Here is a 23,072-nt window from a genome sequence, read left to right as displayed (position 1 = left end):
GCCATGTATCTGATGAGTGTACTGTATGTGTAGTTTATAGACACAGCAGTCACAGATTTGAACTCTTTTCCTGTCCATCTTTTGATTCTCAGCTGTCAAATATGTGAAGTCAATGAATCAGAGAAGCTTGCGGCTCTCATCAACCTCCCCAGCTGATTCTGCCTCTTCCAGTCCATGCGATGTTTCAAGCTCAGATGATGGTAAATAAGACATTAAAAGCTCCAAACAGGTCCTAGTTTATGGATACCAGCAGCTGATTTCAAAAAATGCATTTATTGTCTCTTAGGGATAAATAAAATGTCAGAACTTTCTACTTACGAATGTCCAGCGGTGGAGAACAAAAACCAGCACCAGGCACTGTTGATCCAGAAAGAAGGTGAGACCCCAAATGCAAATGAATATATCTTTAAGAAAGAAAAATCATATTCAAAACCTATTTATGTTTTTGTTAACTCAGAAATGAGCTCTAACTCAAAAGGGGAGACGGACCTGGCTGCATCGAAGCCGATCGGACAGAGCTCGGAAGGTGAAGACATACAATCTGATGACATGATTCTGGACAAGCTTGAAGACGAGGAAACAGCAGGTAATGCATCCATGCTTGTCACTGGCTTTTTTATAGAATCACACATAAAATAAATGTTTAAAGTTGAAGTAATAGATCTCTTCTACATAATTTAGAAATTGAGGATTTAGAGGAAGATGTAGAGGTTCAGACTTGCACTGAAGTTATGTCTGAAATGCAGTGTCCTGGTAAATATAGAGTATTTTTTACATATTCTGCTTCTGTAACATTTTATAGGTTCTCTTCTTGCTTTAACTCATTTTAGCAGAAGTCATAATGTAGAAACTTTGTTTTGGCAGACCTTCGTGGCGGCGCTAGAGACCACAGACCAAAGCAGCCGAAGAGTGAAGAATTTCAGGACAACTGGACATTGCCAGCATGCGCACAAAAACCTTTGCCTGTCAAATTCAGCTGCTCAGAGCCACTCCCTGTAGCAGAAGGGCAGAACCAGCTGAGACCAAGGCAGAAGATGGACCACGTGTCTAGAGGCAATCCAGTATCAGAAGAGCACAGTGCATCACAGGCCTTCTTAAGAACTCAAACAGGTTGGTGGTGTTGATGGTGTTGTTTCATTTTATGATTGAAAGTAAAAACTCTTTATTGTGTCTGTGCTACCACAGAGGGAAGAAATCGGCACTCTAGTCCTGACAGCAATTTGTCCATATTCTTGAATACAAAGGGACTGGATGCTGAACCAATTGTTGGTAGGTGTCTCCATCCTACACTGAAACTCCTTTCCACTCTCATTACTTTATCTCACTCTTTGTGCCCCCTGGTGTTTTTTCCATCAGGTAAGAGTTATGTGTTCGAGTGCCGCGGGATTTCTTTGGAAACCCTTTTCTTATGCAAGTGCTGCGAGAAGGCGCTCTCTCACCGCGACATCTGTCAGCACATGGTCAGCTCTGAGCACCAGCTCGAATACATGGTGTGTATTGTTCTAATAATGGTTTTTCAAATGTTTGAATAATAAGTGATCAGCATATGTTCCTACAATTTTAAAATATGTCTTTCAGCGGAAAGTATACCCTCAGTTTCTCCGCAAGTTCTGGTATGAAGACCTGCCTTTAGACAAGAAACTGGAACTCTTAAAGAAAGTTTCCTGGAAGCTCTCAGAACGGGAGCAAGATGAAAGTCCAGAGGTAGACTGTTAAGACCATATACTATAAAGATTGGCTCGATTCATCTGCTTTGACATCAGTGACAATAGTAATAATATTTTCCCCCTTTTTGTACACAGGTTTTTACGCTGAGAAAGGAGATGCATGAACGTGTTCAGACAGCTCCATTCAGTGAAGGTAACAATAAGATCAAGTTATAACTGTCCACACAGTTTAGGTGAAGCGAATACACAGTAACTGTGTTTGTTCTTCAGCTATAAAAATGTTGCAAAATATGCATACGGACAAATCAAGTAAACTGGGCATGGCGCAGGACAACGATGAACGCAGGGTCTTGGTACCACAGCACAACAGTGAGTCCAGACTGCTAAATCGATGTTTCATCTTCTTTATGTTAACTGGAGGAGGAGTATGAAGTGTGACCTCTGCTTTCTGTTGCACAGGTCAGCAGTCTGATGAGCGGCCAGTTCCAAATGAGTCTCTTTCCACAGAAATGCAATCAGCTCATAGAGCTGAGCGATACCAGAGAAGTGACAATGGTGAGACTGGTTGCTTTTCCAAAACTGAACTTTTTTCATAGGCTCAGGGGGAATTAATTATTTGATTATTCTAATTTTTATGTAATTCTTTGTTGTTGGTGAGAGACTAAATGTCAACCAAACTTTCCAAAAAATTATATGACATAAAAGTTGCAGTTGATTTGCACGTCATTGAGTGAAATAAGTATTTGAAGAAATATAAAATGACATTCAGTCACCCTCAGTCTGGAGCTCCATTCAAGATCTTGCCTTGTGGGGTGAGGATGATCATGAGAGAGGTGGTGGATCAGAAACTGAAACTGACCTCAATATTAGCTAATATTTATTTCTGTATGTGAACAAGCTTACAAATTCAATGGTAGTTGTAAATAATAATAACAGCAACAATAATAATAATATTCCCAACTATATAAAATTTGACTTAAGCTCAATGCAGAACCATGTATGAATTTCTTGTATATTTCTGTTCTGAGTTTTAAATTTGAACGTGCCAATATAAATTAGATTTTTGTGCTATTTAAAGTGGTTGATGGGACAACAACTTATCCTCTATTGAGTAACTAGTTTTAATTTGACAACAAAGCCTGCAGTGTTGTTTTTGTGCTTCACCTGGTGAGCTAACTCTGCATTTGGCTTTCTCTTGCATTGAGCTTCACACTGTTAGTTTGCTTTGCCTTTGTGCATCTTTGTTACAGTAATGATTTAAGAGGCATGACTGCATCAGTGTCACAAAATTGGCTGTAGGTTTCCAGTTTTGACTATGATTGGTTCTCTGGACTCTGGCCCTATGGTAGCTGGGATAGGCTCCAGATGTTCACTTTTATTTCTTTCACATAAACACATTTTTATTTTACAGCGTAGGGGGCTATAAATAACTGATGCATTGTCTTTTCATCGCAGGTCCATAAGACCTGCAAATTTTCAGCTATTGCTCCACTGCCAAACCTCCTCCCTCCTCCTTGCTCCTCAATGTCTCGGTGATGGACAGGAGGGGAGAGGAGGCTCAAAATAAAAGTGAGGTGAAGCTTGCCAACCCGGCTCTGCATGTTTCTATTTTGCGTTATACGCCACTGGCAGATATATATATGTATATATTTAGTATTAGTATATTAGTGCTGTAATCTGATTGGTTTACCAACCTCACCTGTGCTGTGAACTGCATGAACAGTGACAGTTTAACCGTGTGTTTGCGAGTGTATGATGAAATCAGCCAAATTCAGCGTGGCATCTACATTATACTAATGTGTTTATACTGTTAAAATCTCCCAATTCTTTGAATCTTTGGGCTGAAGGAAGGACAATACTCAGTGTATAAATGCTCAATCAACAATCATTTATTTCCATACAATGAGCATAAGCCATCCGGATGGGGAGACATGCATGAAGAGGGTCACAGCAAATCTCAAAATGGTGATGGGTTACACAGCTTCTTATAACCTCTACTGGCCCCCACCTAGTCGTAAAAGCCTAAACATTCACATTCTTTCTCTGTCACGGCGCCTAAGTTATGACCTCGGCTCCCTGTCTTTCTTCCCTCTATAAAGGTGGGGGCATGGAATGTGGTCTGTTTCTTCTATTATCGGCACAAGGTCCTCTGCACACAACATTCTCTTCATGATTTAGCAGTCTGACATGTCAAGAAAACAGTGTAATACATTCACAGCAGCTCAATGGCAGCGCACACCTGTCTAACAGAATCCAAAGGTGGTCACATTCTTTCAACCCCAAAAATATAATGGAACATCTGTCTAACAAACTACAAAAATGGTCATGTTCTTTTAACCTAAAAATATAAGGGAAACTAAGCTACATACTTTGCACACAATCTAGACTAAGGGATATATTTATGTTCTACAGCTGTTACATAATTCAACTACCTTGACTATAGGTATAAGATAACATACGTTTAGAATAATAATCTCACAATACGTAATTGAAATTGAGAAACTTCTCCATGGGTTTGGAGATGGAGATTATTCAAAGAGTGTGGGGGGGGGAAGGTTTGTTTTTATTTCTGCAGGCTCTAATTGTGTTTCTTGTGCTATTCTGTTTCTTTCAGCTCAACTCACACAGGAGCCTCAGTTAGAGACAACTCAAACGGTTGGTGACTTGGATGGGTTCAAAGAAAGAGGACTCCGGAGTCCTCTCAATGTGAGCGGCTCCAGCTCGAAGGATGATCCTGTTGCCTCACTGTTGCCCCATCCTGGCTCATGTCTCAGCCCTGAAGAGACCTGCTATAAGCCTCCTGTGCAACCAAAGCTCACGCCACCAGTCTCTGACTATCAGCAGCCTGCCCTCTGCTTGCATGTGAAACAGGAAGAGGCGCACTCAGAACCAGCATGCTCTTCGGCTGCTAATCCTACTATCAGCCAAACGCTGTCAGTGCCTCCCAGAGATCAGTGTCTCCCATCCAGGGAAAGGCCAGCTGATACTTTGCCAAACAGAAATGATGTAGACTGGAGATTGTGTGTACACCTGATTGGTGTGCTGAGAGAATGTAGAATGAAAGCTCCTGATACTGTTGAGCCTTGGGACTCCTGTGCTGCCAGTTCATCTGAAAGTGTGGAAAATGGGTTGAATTTGCATACAGTGACAAAAACACCAACTTCCTCTGGCTCATTTAAAAGCGTGCCTCTGACAGGAAACCCTGCTAATGCAGGCAGTGAGAACCAACACGTCAGTCTGAGTGGAAGCTCAGAAGACACTTCATCTTCCCTGGACCATTTGATGACTGGAAATCCTTTTCAAGTTGAAGCTGCATCTGGTGCAAGGGCTACTACTGCCACTGTGGAGCCCAAAGACCCACAGCATCCACCAACTATTGCTGATCAAAGCGTCTTTGAAAATTTCAGCCCTGTTTGCTATACAGACACCAGCCATAACCCAGGACAGATCCCACAGCCACATGCTGACTCAGAGGCTGACAGCTCTGGAGTTGACCAGTTGCCCATCAGTACCATTGTAACCGAGAGGCTGACGCAAAGGTTTATGGGACGTTATACAGAACAGCCCCACACAGAGGTGAACAGCAGCCATCAGGGCAGTTTCCCTACAATTTCTGGAGACAACCCCACTGACTTTTTGGTGCCTTCAACCGGATACGAGTCACACAGCCAAATGCCTTATGTCGCAAGTTCACATCCAGGGTACGCACCGCCTCAGGCCGTATTAGGTTACACAACAGGAGAAAACCCTCAAGTTTATACTGCAGCTTTAAACCCAAGTGAAGGATACACTGCAGCGGCAATCTACCCAGGAAATATTTATCCACAGCTGGCCATCAGCCATTCAAGTTTGCAGTTATTTGGTCAATCTGCTGTGACTCCAGGATGGGTGAGCGTGGATATGTTGCACTACTACCCATCAGTGATGAGGAGATAAGTGACTGGTTTTTGGTTTTTGTACAGAAAAACATTTGCTGTTGTGTGTTTTGAAATTTGATTTTTCTCATACTTTTTTTGGGAGGGGGTGGGGAATAAAAAAAAAAAAAAATTCATGCCATATTAAGCGAGTTTTATTCTTTCAGTAATGTTTAAATGAATAGTTTAACATGCATATTTAATCCTTTCTTTTTTTTCCCCCTTTAACAAAAAAAGAAAAGAATTCATTATCTTATAGTTGGGCACTAGCTATCATTAGCATTTGGAAAACCTGAGGTGCAAATTGACACTTTCACTGCCTTTTTCTCACTATTTCTGTTTTCACTTGTACCTCCTGTACAGCACATGTTCTGATCACATTTAAGAAGCTAGATTTAGCCTGTTAAAACTCTGTTTTGTGTGTTTTGTTTTTTGCCCTGTGGTTCATTTTGAGTAAAGCGCACAGATTTACTGTGCAAGTAGCAAAAAGTTATGTTTAAAACTGTTTGTATTCAGTATGAAGAGTGTGACGAAATCTCATTTATTTGTAGCTTGTTTTTAATCTGATAATAGCAGTTTTATATATATTTGTGGGTTTTTATGTTTTGTTGGCTGATTTTTTTTTTAATTTTATTTTTTATTTTTTTGATTAAAAAAAACAAAAAGAAACTTGATGTTTGTGATGAGTTGTGTTTTTTTTTTTTTTTTTTTTTTTTTTTCTTTTGACCAGTTAATAATAGATTTCGTTTGTCTGATGAATAAAAGGGAGGGAAACTTCCTCTTAAACAAATTCATTTTTATGGGGTCTAAGATGAAGTGTTTTGCTGTGTGCTTGCTAGGGATGGGTACCGGTATCCGGTGCCATGATGGCACCGGTTCTGACATAAACGGTAGTAACCAGACCGAAAAGCAGCGCACATTTCGGTGCTTTATTTCGGTGCTTTTTTTTCCTGAGATGTGATACACTTTGAATTCTAGCCAATCATTTTACGTTTCCGGGGATAGTAGGCGGGTCCAGGTACGTACGTTCTTTTAGAGCAGAGCTACAGATTAAAAATGCCCAAGGCGAAGCGGTCAAAAGTCTTGCTGTACTTCACAGCAAAAGATGCAAACTCAGCAGCCTGCAACAAGTGCTTTAAGGTGATACTGTGGAAAGGAGGTAACACCTGAAATCCGATGAAACACCTGGCGACGCATAGCGTTTTTTTTAAAAGCCGAAAAATGCGCCGTATTTGATAGCTTGCTGCGAGACCTCACACCGAGCGCATCTACTGCAGGTGTGGTGCCTGTTATCGGACGAAGAGTTAGCAACATCCCCCAAAAAGCTGAAGAGTAGAGTCCTGGCCCCTAGCCCTGCCAGTGTAGCAGAAATGATGAGGATGATGATGGCAGCAGCAGCCGTTCTTCTCTGCGTGAGTAGCTTAATGTTGTTCGTGTATAATTTACGTTGAGTAGGCTAACCACGTTATTACATTAATGTATGTAAGGTGAACTAGCAAACACCATCATAGCTACATGCGGCTGTCTTCTTGTTTGATGGCAGATACTCCCTTCACCCTGGCCAAAAAGGCAAAAATGACCAAATAAAAAGTGGGAAACAGTTAAACATGAAGTTTATGTTTGTTTTTTCCATTGTTAAAGCACTGCTTCCAGCCAAGAGTGATACCATATATGCCCTATAGCTGCAGAAAAGGCTAACATTGTTATCTTTTTACTAAAAAAACAGCTGAACATGAGAGGTTTTTGGACCAATTTTGTGTTCTCCATTCTTTAAGCACCGGTTCGAGCACCGTTTAAGCACCGGCACCGTTTCAAAAGTACCGGTTTGGCACCGGTATCAGATAAAACCTAAACGATACCCATCCCTAGTGCTTGCCTATACACTAAAGGGAGATCTCTGTATGATTGGGCACAAACTTTAAGGGGAAGGGAGAGAGACACATTCTCTATTTTAATATTAAGCTTGAAACTTGCCTTTTTGATGGCGTTTATAGTGAGTCCCGGATCAGATGACTGTGAATCCTCCCAGTCATGCTGCACTAGGTCTAGCCTGCTTATCTGCATGTCTCCCAGATTGCAAGGTTTCTTCTTCACTCACTTTTTAAAAACACTGCATTTACTCATTAGTTGTAATTAACCCATCTTCTCCACGGTGTGTCTCTGTCCTGTCTCCCTTCCTGAGCCTGGGTCTGCCACAGGTTTCCTCCTGTTGAGAGGGAGGTTTTCCTTCCTGCTTTTCCCAAAACACTTGCTCATAGGGGGTCATTTGAGATATTTTCCCAGGGTCTTTACCTTACAATATAAACCGCCTTGAGGTAACTCTTGTGATTTGGTGGATATAAATAAAATTGAACAGAACTTATGAATGGTTACAACTGCAGGCATAAAAAATATATCTATATATTAATCTCATATAGAAGAGCAACATTTTATTTACACTGAAATAATGAATTAACAAGTTGCCAGGTAACAGATGAGGACCCAGATTAATGGAAGGACACAACTATTGTTGGTTTCTTCAAAGCCATCTATAGGTCAAGGGTCCAAAAATAGGGGGGGGAGTGGCAGATCTCTGGGAGAAAACTCCTTGTTGGGACATAAAGGTCAGAAGTGGATGCAAACAGTAACTTGCATAAGGTATGCAGAAGAGCATCTCTGAAGGCACAGTGTGAAGATTTGAAACCGATGCACTGCAGAAGCTCTCACTGGATGTATGCCTGTCGCCTCAGAACAGGAAACTGACGCCATTGTAACCACAGTGTACCAATCTTGTAACAAAGCCTTTGCTCTATTGCCCTGCTGATTATGAAAGAACACTGCAGTGTTATTTTGTTCTGTCTCTATGTGAAAAGACGCCCTGTTTTCCTGAAAAGTGTGCAAATGCCAGATATTAAAACTTTACACCAAATGACAGGTTTGAAACATTAGAGGAACAAACACTGTAAAAAAATAAATAGAAGATGTGAACTTACCTTTTGGTTTTGATGTTATTTTGAATCCAGCATTCATATGGGTTATGATTTTGGTTCTGGTGTGCAATTTAAATGTTCCCTTTATATTTATATTTAAATTTTTTAGCAGCATCGTTGGAGGGCAGAAAGGCGTAAATGTGTTTAGCTGTGTCTGCAGAGTAGAGAGCATCAAAGCACTTTGAGACCATTCTGAAACAGCATTTTCTCTCTGCTACAGTAACAGTAAAGCTAACACTGTAGATGATGACCCAGAATGTGGAATTAACCTGAAGGTTGAATTTATTTCTTGTGCAATCTTTAAGAAGATGAACATGAACTTGACAACTGTGCTTAATACATTCAGGTTTATCCACTTGTCCCCCTGTGCTTTTGTTTATATTGAAAATGTGAGTTATTTCTCAGTGTGGTAGTATAAGCGTGGGAAAGAGGAAAGGAGAGCACGTCTGAGGCAAATTGGGGGGGGGGGGGGGGGTTTCATCAGCTTGTGACCGGCCTCCCCCACATGTGAGGTATTTGTTGGAACTTTCAGGCCAAGCAAGGCCAGACCTTGGAGAACTTCACAGCAACTACCTCCTCATAAATCATGCACAGTTGTAGCAACTTGACAAAAAAAACCCTGCTACCTGTCTGTTATGATATCAAAGCTGATTTTCCCACTAATGTCTCACTGTGCATGATGCTGAGTGTTGCATAAATATAACCTCTGTGACCTTTGGACTTATTTCAGTTTAAAACATTATATGTCAAAACCATAATCATTATTCATTCAGTAATCATCCGTTAATCAGTGTGTTTCAAGGATTCAAGGAGCTATATTGTCCTTCGCATCACATGTTAACATGAGGTGGAATGAAATTATGTACACACGGTCCCGGAGTGAAAAGAAACAAAATAATGAAAAAACAGAATTTTTTTTAAAGTAATAAATGAATAGTTGGGGTTTTTAATTTTGTTTTTGTTTTGGTTTTTTGTCGGGTTTTTTTTTTTAACAAACAGGAATAACAAGTCATAAAACAATACAATAAATAATACTATAAGTAGAGTGCAGCAACCTGAGTACCAGTATGGAGTATGGGTATCGAGTGTAGGTATAAATATAGGTGTAAATAAATACTTGGGGCATGATGACCAGCATTGATAAAGTGACAGTGTCAGTAGTGATTAAGGTGCTACAATAGCAGTTCTTGTCCATTTATGTATTGAGAAAGTCTCACAGCTTCTGGAATGAAGCTGTTTCTCAGTCTGGTGGTTTTGCACTTGATGCTCCTCAGCCTCCTGCCTGAGTGGAGCGGACAACGAGTGTGTGTGCTGGGTGAGTGGGGTCCTTCATGATACAGGTGGCCATCTTCCTGCGTCTGGAGGTGTATATGTCTGTGACGGTTGGGAGGCTGCCTCCGACAACTCTCTGCGCAGGTTCATCACCCTCTGTAGAGCTTTCCTCTCTGCCACAGTGCCGTTTCCATGCCACATGTTGATGCCAGAGCACAGAACACTCTCCACCGCACATCTGTAAAATGAGATGAGGACTGAGCTCTCCATTCCCGCACGCTTCAACCTCCTCAGGAAGTAGAGCCTCTGGTGAGACTTCCTGATCAGGCTGGACGTGTTGTTTTTCCTGCACCAGTCCTCTAAGTGTTCCACCTACTTCCTGTAGCCGGTCTCATCATTGTCCACAAACTTTACAATATGACAGCCTGGGTGGTTGGGTGAGCAGTCATATGTAAGCAGCGTGAACAGGAGGGGACTTGGCACACAGCCCTGAGGCTAGCCAGTGTTGAGGACTATGGAAGATGAGGAGACGTTGTGGATCCTCACAGACTGCGGTCTGTTGGTGAGGAAGTCCAGAACCCAGTTACAAAGAGAGGAGCTCAGTCCCAGGGTCAGCAATTTATGTTTTTGATTTTACATCATTTACACTAAAAAAAAAAACTCTGGAGTCTTTAAAATGATATATACAAAACACAGACTGATATGTTTTTTACCACCTTTATACTCCATTTGAGAACTCAAATCACTCCCTACTGTAAGTCTTATTCAACACGGACACCCATCGGAGCGACTTAGTATCTCAATATATTAATAGGTACGACTCATCAATATAGTAAACGTGAGTATCTGCCAGAGAAATATTCTCTGTGTGCTGTGTTTTAATCAACAGAGTTTTCATGGCCACATTTTGAATTCAGTGGAAGGTGGACGGTGCCTGTGCTCCTCTGATGGACGATGCTTTGACTCGGGAGTGAGATAGTGGAGTCTTACAGGTCACTGATAGTGGTAAAAAGGTGCCTGGAAAACAGTTTTTTCATAGCTGAACTCCAACAAGGGACGAGATCAGGATTTTCATTTTATAGAAATTAGGCTGAGTAGTTCACTCGCCATAACAATGAGAGCAAAACTGTATGTGTGTGCTGTTGGGGAAATGAACAGTTTTCCACAGGCAAGGTTAGAAATGCAGTTCTTTAGTTACATAGTATCATAGTACATATAGAGTCATAGTATCTTTATTGTTTACAAGCATGGACAGAAACCTGTACTGTATCCCTTATATCACAAGTCAGAATAGGGTTACATTTGTATCGCATTTCTTACCATTCCTCAGGCTGTCCTTAGACTGGTACCAGCTGGTCTAAACAGCCCCCCTCATGTTTGCTGAAACCTTTTTGCTTTGTCTCCGCAGCCTTTGTGGAAGACACAAGGTCATTCTTCTCATGAGATAACACTAAAGTCTGTGCAAGGCTCCTTCTGGCTTTGTTTTCAAAGATATGTTAGCACAGAGGCGATTCTAGGATCAGAGCTTTGGGGGTGCTGAGAACCCAGAGAGCTGCCCAGCCAGGCAAGATCATCTTTACTCGCCACGATGAGACTTCTTCCCTGTCAGTCCCTGCATCCTTAAATGTCTCCAGTCGTCCCGAGTTCTCTCTGACTGTCTCCTAGGTGCATTTAAACCCCTGCTACTCCCTGTCCTCGTCGTCTGTTGTCTTCGTCTCCGTTATCAGTCATCATAATTTTACCATCTCTGTGCAAGTCTGCAATTTTTTTTAATCAAATCATAAGATTCTTAAATTCATCAAGTCTCTCTGTGCCTGGGTCCTCGTCACAAAACATGACATCGCTGTTTTGTGCATTTTAACACAATTTAATCCCCATATTTGTGAAAGAAAAGCAAAACACTTTTTTGAAAAGTCTGTAACAAAACCATCAAATCTGATAAAGGTTATTTAAATAATCTTAAAAGACTAGTACTGCGAAAGAAGAATGGATTGGAATAAAAAAAATAAATACATATTCTAATCTTAATTACTGGGGGAGAATAATGAATGATGTTCATAGTGAGTAAGAAGTAAACTGAGTGCATTTTTGTGGACAGAGATTCACTTTTAATGTGTATGTATAATATAAGACAGATACATAAAAAATACACTCCAAAAATAGAAGTGTTATGTATGTGTGTGTGTGTCAAAAGGTGACCCTGTGAAGACCTGCCTGCACTAGGGAGTCAAGCAGTTCACCTAAACAAAAGGCTCTTATACTCAAACAGATATAGATGTGTTTACCATACCACATATCAGAAAGAGAAGGTGCGACCTCTCTCATGACCTTAGAAAATGTGTGGTATACCAGGACACTCTGGAAAAGGAGTGAACGTACTCCTCTTTTATGGTATACAGAGTCTTTGCAGACTACTAAGGGTCAGACATTCTATCTGTGAGAGTTCATATTTTTTATATTGTCATTTATGCTTAGAAATATATAATCATTTGTATGCTGATAAAAATCATTTTCATTATTAGGTCTGATAAGATTCTGTGTGCACTTGTGTACCATAAGATGAGAGGAAGCAGCCTCGACATTATAATTTCTGTAATAGCTTTAGAAACCAGACTGTTCTGTTCTATAAAAGTGCGAGACTTCACATCTTTAAATGTTCATTTGAGACATGAACTATTGCAAGTTTCTGTTTTTATAGTTTAGCAAGACGCTTACTTCTGCTTTTCTGCATACATTTCACATTAAGTTCATTGAAAGGTCGTATGTCTATGTATGGTATGGCTGAAAACATACACATCCCCACACACAGAATACAGACATTGATGCAGATACGCCTGCTTGAGAATGTCACGTGTATTAGCAATTGCATATTCATGTATGTGACAATAAAAAGGGCTGTAGCGAAGGAGTCAGTCGAAGTTGGCTGAGTTCAGGTGAAGGGATCTTTTCCTCAACCTGGGCTGACTTCCCTCGCGAGCCACAAAACACAGAGAGCGCCTTCTTGTCGTGTTTTGCCGTGCAGTTGATGGTTTTGCGTTCCAGCAGGGTTTGTGCCTAGATAAACCCAACACTATCATTATACAATCGATTATATATCTCTAAGCATATATGATTATATGTTTCTAAGTACAAATGACAAAAATATAACCCTAAAGAAGAGTCCTTGAAATGTACAAATGTGTAAAATATTAATAAAAAAATTATCAAAATAGAGACAACTTTGCCTATTTGCCTAGTATTCAATTAGATGAAAAAATTACATTAATATGAAAACAATACTATTAAGATCACTAATAAAAAAGTCATCTCTCGGTGTACTTTCAACCAAAAGGCAAATAACCCAACCACATGTACACCTAATAAAAGCAATAAATATTGAAACATTGATCCAACATTATTCTTGATTGACGGATCATCTGATTTTACACTTTTACCTGGATGTGGCTCTTTTTTTTGAAAAAACTCCCTTATATCCATTATGAACCTGGCTGTCTCTCTGTACACAAACACACACACACAACAGGAGTTATAAAGTTAATGGGCATCCAGTCAGTTAGCTAGTTAGTACCTTGGGTTTAATATCGTCACATGACAAAATAACCAACGGATTGTAGGGTAGCAAACATCGTCGGAAAAGTCTAAGGAGCTTGGAAAGAAAAGCATCTGGACTTCTTTAAGTTGCTTGAAGATGTTTCACCTCTCATCCGAGAAGCTTCTTCAGTTCTAGGGTCAAATGGTGGAGAGTCCCAGATTTAAACCCTGTGGAAGTATTCCCTCAAGAGGGACAAAGGACCCCTGATGATCCTCTACCTCAGTGGTGTCAAACTCAAATACACACTGGGCCAAAATTCAAAACTGGAACAAGGTCGCGGGCTAAGGTTAAAAAATCTTCCTCCAGATTTAAGAATGAATCTCTTCTTATGGACTCAAACAAGTTTTGCTGAAAAACTGAATATGGAACAAGCAAAGCTTAACACTAAACAATATATATATTAGCTGTATAATACCAGCAGGCCAGCTCTAATAGTAATTTGGTATGGCTTCGCGGGCCAAATGTAATTAGGCTGTGGGCCAAATTTGGCCCGCGGGCCAGAGTTTGACACCTATGCTCTACCTAACCACATGAGCCAAGGTGTGAAAACGGGTGTGGGTCACAATCAGCCAGGGTTTTGGGTGAGCTCATTGTGAAATCTAGCCCCACCCTATCATGTGATTTCTTGATGTCAGATGGCCCAGGGTGTGAGTGGGCGTTAAGGCGTCTGGGAAGGGATCTCAAAACTGGATTATAGATGGCAGACAGTTGGTGTCGTAAACCACCGCCTCTGTTCAAAGATGGTCGCTCACAGTGGACATAGATGGCTTCTTTTACTCCTCTTTCAACCAAAATGTGAACATTGGCATCCTTGAAAGAGTGACCTTTGCCCTTTAGATGCAGATGCTGAGTCTTGTCCTGTGGAGGTGGCTCTTCTATGTTGTGCCATACGCTTGTGACGTGGCTGTTAGGTCTCTCCAATGTAGAGGTCTGGGCATTCCTCGCTACAAACTCTCCTGAGTTTCTCTGAGTTTTCTCCAAGCATGACATCCCAGTGTATTACAGACCCAGCAACACACTCAGACAAAAACCAGTTCATCCGAAAGACAAAACTCCTAAACACAAACTTAACAATTAGTGTATACTGTACAGTGTAGCGATGACTGAGAACCTTCACAGATATATTGTCGGAAAACACATTTTCAACACTGCAGGTTACCTGGGTGTAATGTTTTTCAGCTAAAAAGAAACACGGTCTGACTTCTACCTATATAAAGAGTAACTGAAGGTTAAATGCAGCTAACATGTCCTGTTTTAAGCCAGGCACTCACACATCTGCTCTGCTGCATCTTGGCCACCATCGCTCTGGCAGAAAGGGCGCTAGAGTCAGTTAGGGGAGAGGTGGGCTGGACCAAACCATTTTTTTGGGGGGGAGGGGGGTATATCTATACTTTTGTTGTTGAACTATTACATCTCAACCAAGCACTGTATGGTTTTTATAATTTTAGTAGTGTGTCACACAAATAGCAAATATTGTAAAAAAAAAAAAAAAAAAGAAAGAAAGAAAAAAAAGTAAGAAATCTTTGGGGGTGCTTTGATTCATTTCTACAAATTGGGCTAAAAACGCCCCTGTGTTAGCAGTTTCTCTACATCCTCACAGATGCGGTAACTCTACATATGACACATCACAGTGCATGCTGACTGGCTGCTAATATTTCAAGTTTCAGGTGGATGAAATAATGAAAGCATAGAAATAAAACAATAGCCAACTGAAAATTGGGTATTAATGTATGTAGGCTCAAAGGAAAAAAAATAACAAGAAAGCTAATATAAGTTACAAATAAAGATTTCTCAAAGACTCATATTGAACAAATTGTACATTAGTCTTCAGTTTGGGATAATAAAGTCTTTATTTCCTCAAGCAGCTTGCAAAATATTTCATCCTTTCACTGCTGTTTCTGTCTGTGTGCTGGGAACAGACAGAACAGACAGGACAAATAGGACGTGTTGGCCTTGTGATAAAAGATTATGACTGGAAGATGAGTTGAATTCAGTCTGAAGGGGTGTGCAGTTATAAGCAAATTCGTTACAAACTGCTGATGCACTTAGGTGGATCGACAATAATGACATGAGGAGAGTTGTGGCACAACTGGTCTTCCGTAGACCTTGAAGCACAGCTACTCCCTCTTTTGGCCAGCTCTCTGGATACAAGGGTTTTTGAAACAATGCTGTGAAGTCACAAACTTCAAGATACTTCAACGAGGAAACAAGCAGAAGAGCCCTAACTTTCTGACATCAACAGCCTGCAGCAGGATCAGCGTGTCTTTCACTTTTTTACCTTTAAAGAATGAACAGATTAGACAAAGCCTGGGGGTGAAGCAGGTTAGATGCGATTGCTTGGCGTTCATTGTAAAGGTGGGTGTGGCATAGACCACATTACTACCCAGCCTAATAGCGGACGGAACAATAAACATGTGACGCTACGTGTCTGTCTTACTACTATCAGCGTCGTTTGAATCCACGGTTAAAGCTCACTGCGGCTGTGAGACCCTCCAGCTCCACAGGTAAGCACCCAACCTACCTGCTTCAGCATACTGCGGTATTAGACACCACGGAGAAACTTTGTTATCCAGAAAGTAGCGGCTCCGCGTTTGTTTAATGTTCCTGCTCACGTTCCTCCTAAAGTTAAATCAGTTCATTAGTTAAAACGGAATTTTTTTAGTCAACTCTGAGACAAGTCACAGCAATAAATCCTCTGATATTTTGTGCAATATGTGGACCTTTGTTTTGCGTCCTGTCCAGGAGCGCAGGAAGCTGCTTTAACAGACTGTCATGCAGCGCCACCTGATGGTGACAGTGTAATTGCAGCTGCATTTCCCCCAGCTTTCTTTCAGCTTTATTTCAAGGAGTTTTACAAAACTTCTGAATTTAGAATAATTTCGAGTTTTATACACAGTCACCCTCTCAATTTTTAGAGGCTCAAAAGTAGCCGGACTAACTCAAATAAGGATCGTTTTTAATACTTGGATGAAACTCTTGTGTTTGATGTTTTTAACCCATGGGCATCATCAGGTGCTTTACTGCAGCCACCTTCACTTACTGGTTGAGATCAGCTGACTTGTGTGGAGTTATGTTATATTATATGTGACAGTATTAGCTTGCTGCGTTATATAGATTAATAATATTATCTAGCTGCATTGTAGTATGTATTATCTTAGGGTCAGGCCTTTGTGCAAAGACAGCCTTCCGTGTGTAGCTGAAGGAGAAAAATAGTCGGAGAGAGAAAACAGCATTTACAGGAAATGGTGCAGAAAAAGCCTCACTAACAGCTGTCTAAAACATCTGGATAAGTATAGATAAAGATAAGTATAGAGTGGAAAGCAGAACTAGGTAGCGAAGCTTAAGGTGCCTAAAGAGTTCATTTAAAAGCCACCTGCATAGGTAAGAAATGAGGGCATGTGCAGGGAAACAGAAACAGAAGTTGGGGAGGATAACCATGCAAGGAGGTGTTTTTATTGAAACTGCGCATGAATAATGGGGCAACAACACAGAGTACTAAGCATACAGGAAAAGCAGGTGTGAAAGGAGGAAATCTGGTAAGAAATACTATATATGTGGGGAGCACCCCTCAGATCTGCAGGAGGTTTCGTGCTGTGCACATCTCCCATGTACATGGTGAATAAAGAATTGTTGGATTGAAGCGTTCTGTCTCGAGTTGTTTCTTTTACCAGGTCAGAATCCAAAAATCAGGGCGGGACAATCGGTCCGACACTTGCCTTAGCTGTGTTAGCTGTTTTGAAAAGCTCAGGTTGCTTTTGCAGCGTGTTTGGGGTCATTATTTATTAGAACTGTGAAGCATGGTCCACATTTAGCAGCATCTGAGCAGAAAGTGTAGCCCATGAGCTGTTTCTCCCATGAGCATCTGAAAAGTGTGGACTAGAGTTTGGCTACCGTCAAACTGAAAACGAGCTGAATTTCTTTTCAGTGAAAGAGTCAAATCCACTTGTTTAAACTTTCATGCTTTAATTTCAGTTGTGAAACAAATGTAGGTTTATAACATTGTCAAATCATTGCATTTTTATTTATATTTTACTAATAAAAGAAACTCGTGTATTTACAGCATCCAGAGTTTTTTGAATTGGGTTTGTAATTTGTTCCCATTCCCTTAGTTGAATCTATAAAAATGCCAACGATAACACACCACAATTGACAAAAATAGTATTTTTGTACCAACAAGGAGATTCCCAAAAAGCACACACAGTGTGGGAATCCCCCTCCCTACCAGGAGACATCTCCCGTGTCTCTACCATAACTCTGCATGAGGTGAACAAACCAGCATTGCTTTGAGACTTAAACTCCATCTTGGGTTTTCAGGTGGTGTTTTTCTACAGTTGCAGCATGCAGCCAGGTAAGTCATGTCTTCTACTAACTGTATGTAAACCTGCTGCATATAGCCCAATCTTTTTCTGTAATTCCTCCATTTGTAGGTGTTTTAAGAAGAAGCCAGCTGCTGGATTCTCTGAAGGCGTACCTGAGCAACAAGGAGAGACTACAACCCATAATAGGTGTGCCGCAGCAAATCCCACTTTTAGTGTGTAAACGGTTCTTTATTCAGTGTGTGCTGAAGTAATATGTGTTTTTAATGTGCACTTAGGCTTGGGCTGCATTACAGAATGTGTGAAGGCTGGTGCATGGAGCACAGAAGCGCTGTACGTGTGTGGGGCGTGCGTGTGTCGCCTCAGTAAGGCTGACATGCGTAACCACATACTGGGAAGTCTCCACAGATTCAACTACATTGTAAGTAGTACTGGAGAAGGATTGGTGACAGCAGATCATGTGCTGCGTTGGATTTTACTAACAGATTATGGTTTGTTTGTTTGTTTTTAAAAGAAAGCCTGGCACCCTCACTTGGTATCTAAATGGCAGGAGAGTTCCGACCTGTCCAAGCTGGCGTGGCCGCTGATGGAGATGGCCAAGAAGCTTGAGGAAAAAGAGGGACCGGGAGACATCCAGGTCTGTTGCTTTTATTGTGCGTGCTTTCTTGTAGTCATAAACTGCAAATTATTGTGGATGCTCATATGTTTTTGCACCTTCATACGAAGTTGTTAGAGGTTGAAGATGGTGTATACCAGAGGATGGAAACATCCAGTGAAAATGACGGTCAGTGAATGTTTGACTGTTCTTTCCCCATCTCACTGTCTTCTCTTGATTACTCTCACTTTTTATATTTTTGGCAATTTTTCTGCATGCACGTGATTATTTTTCCCTTCATAAGTATCTTTTTATCTCTCTGATACTGCAGCAGTAACTCTCATAGGTTCCTTAAGAGATGCACAGGGTGAAACTGAGAGTTATCCAGAGACTACAGCTTTGCACTATCCCACCGAATCCCAGAGGACTGTAGTGTTTGCACAGAACCAGCCCACATGGTCCAAGAAATCCTTCAAGGCTGACACAAACTCAGGCAAGATCTCAGCGCACACTAACAAGCCAGCACCGCAGCTGATACATGCAAACTTTCATCCTTCTGTTAAGTCAGAGGTCTACTTAGTCAACTCGTTCACATCCCAGTTGGGTTCTCTGTGTTTTCAGAGCACACCAGCAGCTTTCCTGATGACTACACTGGAACCAAGACTCCCATCGGTGAGAACACACAAAGAACGGCACCAATAGAGTTAAAAAAACAAAAAATAATTTTAAAAAAAGGCCTTGAAGTTGCATGGTTGTGGCGTCTGCAAACTCTTTCATGTGCCTCTCCAGTAAAGTTTCTCATCTCACAGTCCAACTCCAGTCTCGAACCGCACCTGGTGATCGTAATTCCCATGAAATGGAAATGTTCTTTATTTTTTTGTTTCTCATGTTTTCAACAGGTCTCGACTGTGTGGCCGAGTATAGAAGTGAAGATGGCTGCTCTTACTGTTTCTTATGCCACTGCTGCCGCATCAAATCCAACAAGAAGGACATCACTGAACACCTGACCAGCCCCTCACACCTCATCAACTACTTGGTCTGTTTGTTCTGGATCAGTTATCAGAATTGACTATAGCAAACGTTCTTTAGTATTATGCATGCAAAAAGCGAGGTAAGTATAGTTTAAAGTTAGTGAATATACATTTTTATAGATGGAAACTCATCCTGAGGAGGTGGAGGAGGTGACTGCGGAGCTTAAAGACAAACCTCACCTTCTTCAGTCTCTGGCAAAGAAAGTGGAGCGAGAAACGGGCCGAGGAGAGTTGAAGGTATTCTTTTTTTCTTTGCAGCACAGAATTTCCTGCTGGGATTCTGCCGCATGTGACGTGACTCTCAGTGTCTTTTCCCCCAAACAGTCTTGGTCTCACCTGTACTCGTCTGTCCTTTAGTTTATAAACCTCTCATGTTCTCAGGTAGTGCATGTTCCAGAAAACCTTTGTGCGCTACTCACTGGCAAAAGTTACCACTGGTGTAAGTATAGGTTATTTTTCTTTTGCTTGGCCATAAACCATTCACTTCATTTTCTACATCTCTGCTCTTGTAAGTATAACATTTACCTGTCTCCTTTTTTTTTTGATAGCAGGTCTGTGATGGATCAAACCACTGCAAAAAACAGGCTTTTTTTTCCCATGTCATTATTGAAACATTCAGTTAAAAAGGCAGGACAAAATAGAAATGCCGTAGAATTGTTCTACAGGCACAGACACAGGTACCCACTCAGTGATTTGTTGAAAGTGTTATACTCTAAATACAGTTGTGGTCAGAAATCTTTTTTAAGGAGGAAAAAAAAAAGAGAAGAAGGTTACATCCACTCATCCTGGGCATGAATATCATGGCATTTCTGGGCTTTTAATGATTTCTTTGAACTGTTCTTTTTCCAGGGTGAAATGATTGAGTGATTGATTCTTTGAGTTCATTTAAATCTGTTTGTTTCCTGGCACAGACCCGACTTTTAAGTGTAGTCCACAAATTTACAAATTGGTTGAGGTCGGGACTTCGGGAAAGCCATTCCAGCATTCCAGCAGCTTAATATTAGCCTGCTTTATCCATCCCCAAAACCAATTTTTATTAAATTTTTGAACTATTATAATATTGGCACATCTAACTGTGTTCAATTTGAACCATCTAGCTGTTAATTTGAGGTGAAGTTGAAATATTTGCTACCACCACAATACTTGAAAGTTGGTGCCATGCTCTCAGGTTGGAAAACCTCACCTTCATAGCTGCAAACAACTCAATCTTTCTGACCATAAAATGTTTTGGTTTTATGTTCAGCTTGACTGTGGCAATTTTTGGAGCACAGGTTTCTTTCTTAAGCAGTATAAACATGTGGACCGTGAATGTGGTGTTCCTGGGTGAACATCCCAACCAATTTAAAAATGTCAAAAGACGTTGTGGAACCTTTACCACCACTTATTTAAAAATGTAAGCGAGTGTATGTATATTTATACAACTGTATACTTATGTGTACAGTTATGCTATAACTGGATTTTTACAGAGAAGTTTAACTTTTATGCCGTCTGAATTTTGCCTGAATCACATTTTGTCAGTGCATCTTTGGCACTCACCATGCAGAGTGTGTCCTTTTTTCAGTGCCGTTTCCCACTTGTTATTGATGTCAGCTCTCTAGATTTGCTTGTATTCATTAATGCCCACTTGAATACATTTTTTTTTCACCCAGTGTTCCTTGCATTTCTTTATTTTTTTTGTATGCCACTGTATTGTTTTGGATATTTTCCAGGCATAAAGATGCTGCAATCTGGATGGAAAGGTGCTGACATAAAAAAAAAGGAAATAGATGCCAAAGGTTTGTATCTTTGCAAGCTAGAGTTCACACTTTCTTAGCAAACTGCTTTTAACTTATTCCTTTTCTTTATGTCTAAGGGCTGAGCACGAACCAGACATCCGCTGAAGGCATGTCAGAGAAATGCGCTTTAATGAAGTCAAAGAGGAAGAAAAGAGTAAAAGCAAAGAGGAAGACTGTTTTTAATGTCAGCCTGCCTATTACCAAAGGTATATTACTGATGAAGAGGATGTCTTTCAGCAGCAAAAGCCTCCCTCCATCAGCTACATCACCTCCCTTTAATTTAGATCTCACGTCTTCCCCGGGGTCAGAGATTGTGGAGTTAGACTGTGATGGTATGTCATCTGAATTCAACCATGCAGAAACCTCTCCACTACAGCACAACCCCTGTGATGGAGGTCCAGAGACTGGTGGGTACACGCCAGAAGGAAACTTTACAATCCCCCATTTTCAAAACAGAGATGGTTATGTCCTTGACGGCGTGCACGCCAGACAGTCTGAAGACATAACAGGGAGAAACGACTATGTTTACTGGAAAAGAAGGGAGAACGGGCATCATGGCGACCAAGAAAAGTCAGCCGAGATATCTTATAAAAAGTGGGAAAATGAAGAGCTGCATAATGAAGCAGTGTTTCCTGCTGTGCCATCTTCCTCTAACTCTTCCTACGGACATGGGGAGTGTTGGACTGAGCAGGGGTATAAGCCAGCTGCAGAGGATAAGAATGGAACAAGAGAGCAGGGTTTGAGAGAAGAGGCACACAAAGACCTCAGCATAGACGCTGGTCCACATTATTACCAACAACACTTTCAGAATCTGCACATGCCGTGCGATAATGCAAGTCTTCAGACGGGCAGTGTAAGTGGGTATCACGATGTGTGGGGTCATCTGGGTCCTTATATAAATAGTGCTGGTGTGAACATGCTAACTCACTCAGTAGATCCCTGTGTGTACAGCGGCAGCATTGCACAGTACACAGCGCTCACCAGTGACTGTGCCCAGGCAGCTTCACACAATTATGGGATACCGACTACAGCTTATGAAGCCAGCCAAGGACAGCGTGGGTGGATGCCTTACACCAGCTACAACACTGGCACTCTGGCGAACCCTGTCCAGCACTTTCTCCCTCCGGTCTGCAGCAGTGGTACGGACTGGAGTCTAACACACTCTTATGCCTTCAGCCAACCTTATAAACCTCAGTGTGCTGCGTCCCACACTGATCTGTATTTCAGCTGAATCAAATCACATTTGGATGGTCCAGTGGGGGATTTACTTGCAATGTGACATTTTTTTTTTATTATAGTTCTGCTGATTTCTGTAATGAATGGGAGCCTGCTGATGGAGGTGCAGTAATATAAGCAGTGTCGGTATTATTTTGTCTGCTGGGACTTTTAGGTTTAAACTTTGTGGAGACTGAAAGTCAAAGAGCACCAATGAGGTGAAACAGCACTCCTTATCCACTAATCCACTCTTTATAAGAGAAGTAGAAGAATTGAAGATACTGGGCATTTAAATAGAATTTAAATAGAACTCACTCGTGTATTTCCAAGTTCACATTCAGTGAAGGCTGAGAAACGTGCTCCGTAAACACTAAACAGCTGCCTGTGTGTATATTTTTATTCTTTTATTGTGTTTCTTATGAAGTTTTTCAAACTGGCTATTTGTTTTCTGTTTTTGACCGCTACAGCAGTTTATCTACATTTATGCCTTTTTAACTCCAGAAAACAAGACAAATGTGTGAAACATCACATTAAGTTTAAGTGGATTCACTGTATCTTTTAGGAGAAATATTGAGATATGTTTGACTGCTTTTATGAAATTAAAAAACACAGTTTTTTAAAACAGTTCTGACCCGTGTGGCTGATTTTTTTTTTTTTTTTTTTTTTTTCTGCACCAGTAGAGTTTGAACTTTAACCAAATATGTGACCAAATATCGTTTTCCTTGC

The 23,072-nt window shown here is 40.9% G+C and overlaps 2 protein-coding genes across 7 annotated transcripts in view; both read left to right on the top strand.

The window, feature by feature from the left end:
- LOC146493331 (uncharacterized) overlaps positions 1–5,617 on the top strand; it is a 41,941-nt gene extending 36,324 nt beyond the window's left edge. For 3 of the 6 annotated variants that reach the window (XM_085149596.1, XM_085149601.1, XM_085149600.1), the window contains 13 exons: positions 93–200; positions 287–376; positions 458–586; positions 682–753; positions 865–1,110; positions 1,186–1,269; positions 1,357–1,490; positions 1,579–1,704; positions 1,803–1,860; positions 1,938–2,036; positions 2,127–2,222; positions 3,767–3,811; positions 4,282–5,617. In XM_085149596.1, the coding sequence (XP_085005722.1) occupies positions 93–200; positions 287–376; positions 458–586; positions 682–753; positions 865–1,110; positions 1,186–1,269; positions 1,357–1,490; positions 1,579–1,704; positions 1,803–1,860; positions 1,938–2,036; positions 2,127–2,222; positions 3,767–3,811; positions 4,282–5,603 (2,609 nt within the window). In that variant the 3' untranslated portion in view covers positions 5,604–5,617. Of the gene's footprint in view, positions 1–92; positions 201–286; positions 377–457; positions 587–681; positions 754–864; positions 1,111–1,185; positions 1,270–1,356; positions 1,491–1,578; positions 1,705–1,802; positions 1,861–1,937; positions 2,037–2,126; positions 2,223–2,446; positions 3,141–3,766; positions 3,812–4,281 lie in introns of those variants that run through there. The other 3 variants (XM_085149599.1, XM_085149598.1, XM_085149602.1) reach the window with 3 other exon arrangements.
- Positions 5,618–15,475: 9,858 nt separating this feature from the next.
- Positions 15,476–22,989, top strand: LOC146493330 (uncharacterized). The gene is made up of 13 exons (XM_085149606.1): positions 15,476–15,918; positions 17,729–17,762; positions 17,842–17,919; positions 18,009–18,151; positions 18,245–18,367; positions 18,457–18,514; positions 18,657–18,818; positions 18,947–18,997; positions 19,225–19,361; positions 19,477–19,593; positions 19,738–19,795; positions 21,066–21,131; positions 21,209–22,989. Exons 2-13 carry the CDS (start codon positions 17,753–17,755, stop codon positions 22,360–22,362), a joined length of 2,157 nt encoding a protein of 718 aa, XP_085005732.1. The 5' UTR covers positions 15,476–15,918; positions 17,729–17,752; the 3' UTR covers positions 22,363–22,989.
- Positions 22,990–23,072: the final 83 nt, after the last annotated feature.

Source organism: Neolamprologus multifasciatus, chromosome 22 (assembly GCF_963576455.1).
Source record: "Neolamprologus multifasciatus chromosome 22, fNeoMul1.2, whole genome shotgun sequence".
NCBI classification, from domain to species: Eukaryota; Metazoa; Chordata; class Actinopteri; order Cichliformes; family Cichlidae; genus Neolamprologus; species Neolamprologus multifasciatus.
Note: the sequence above shows the minus strand (reverse complement) of the source record. Positions and strands in the feature narration are given on the sequence as shown.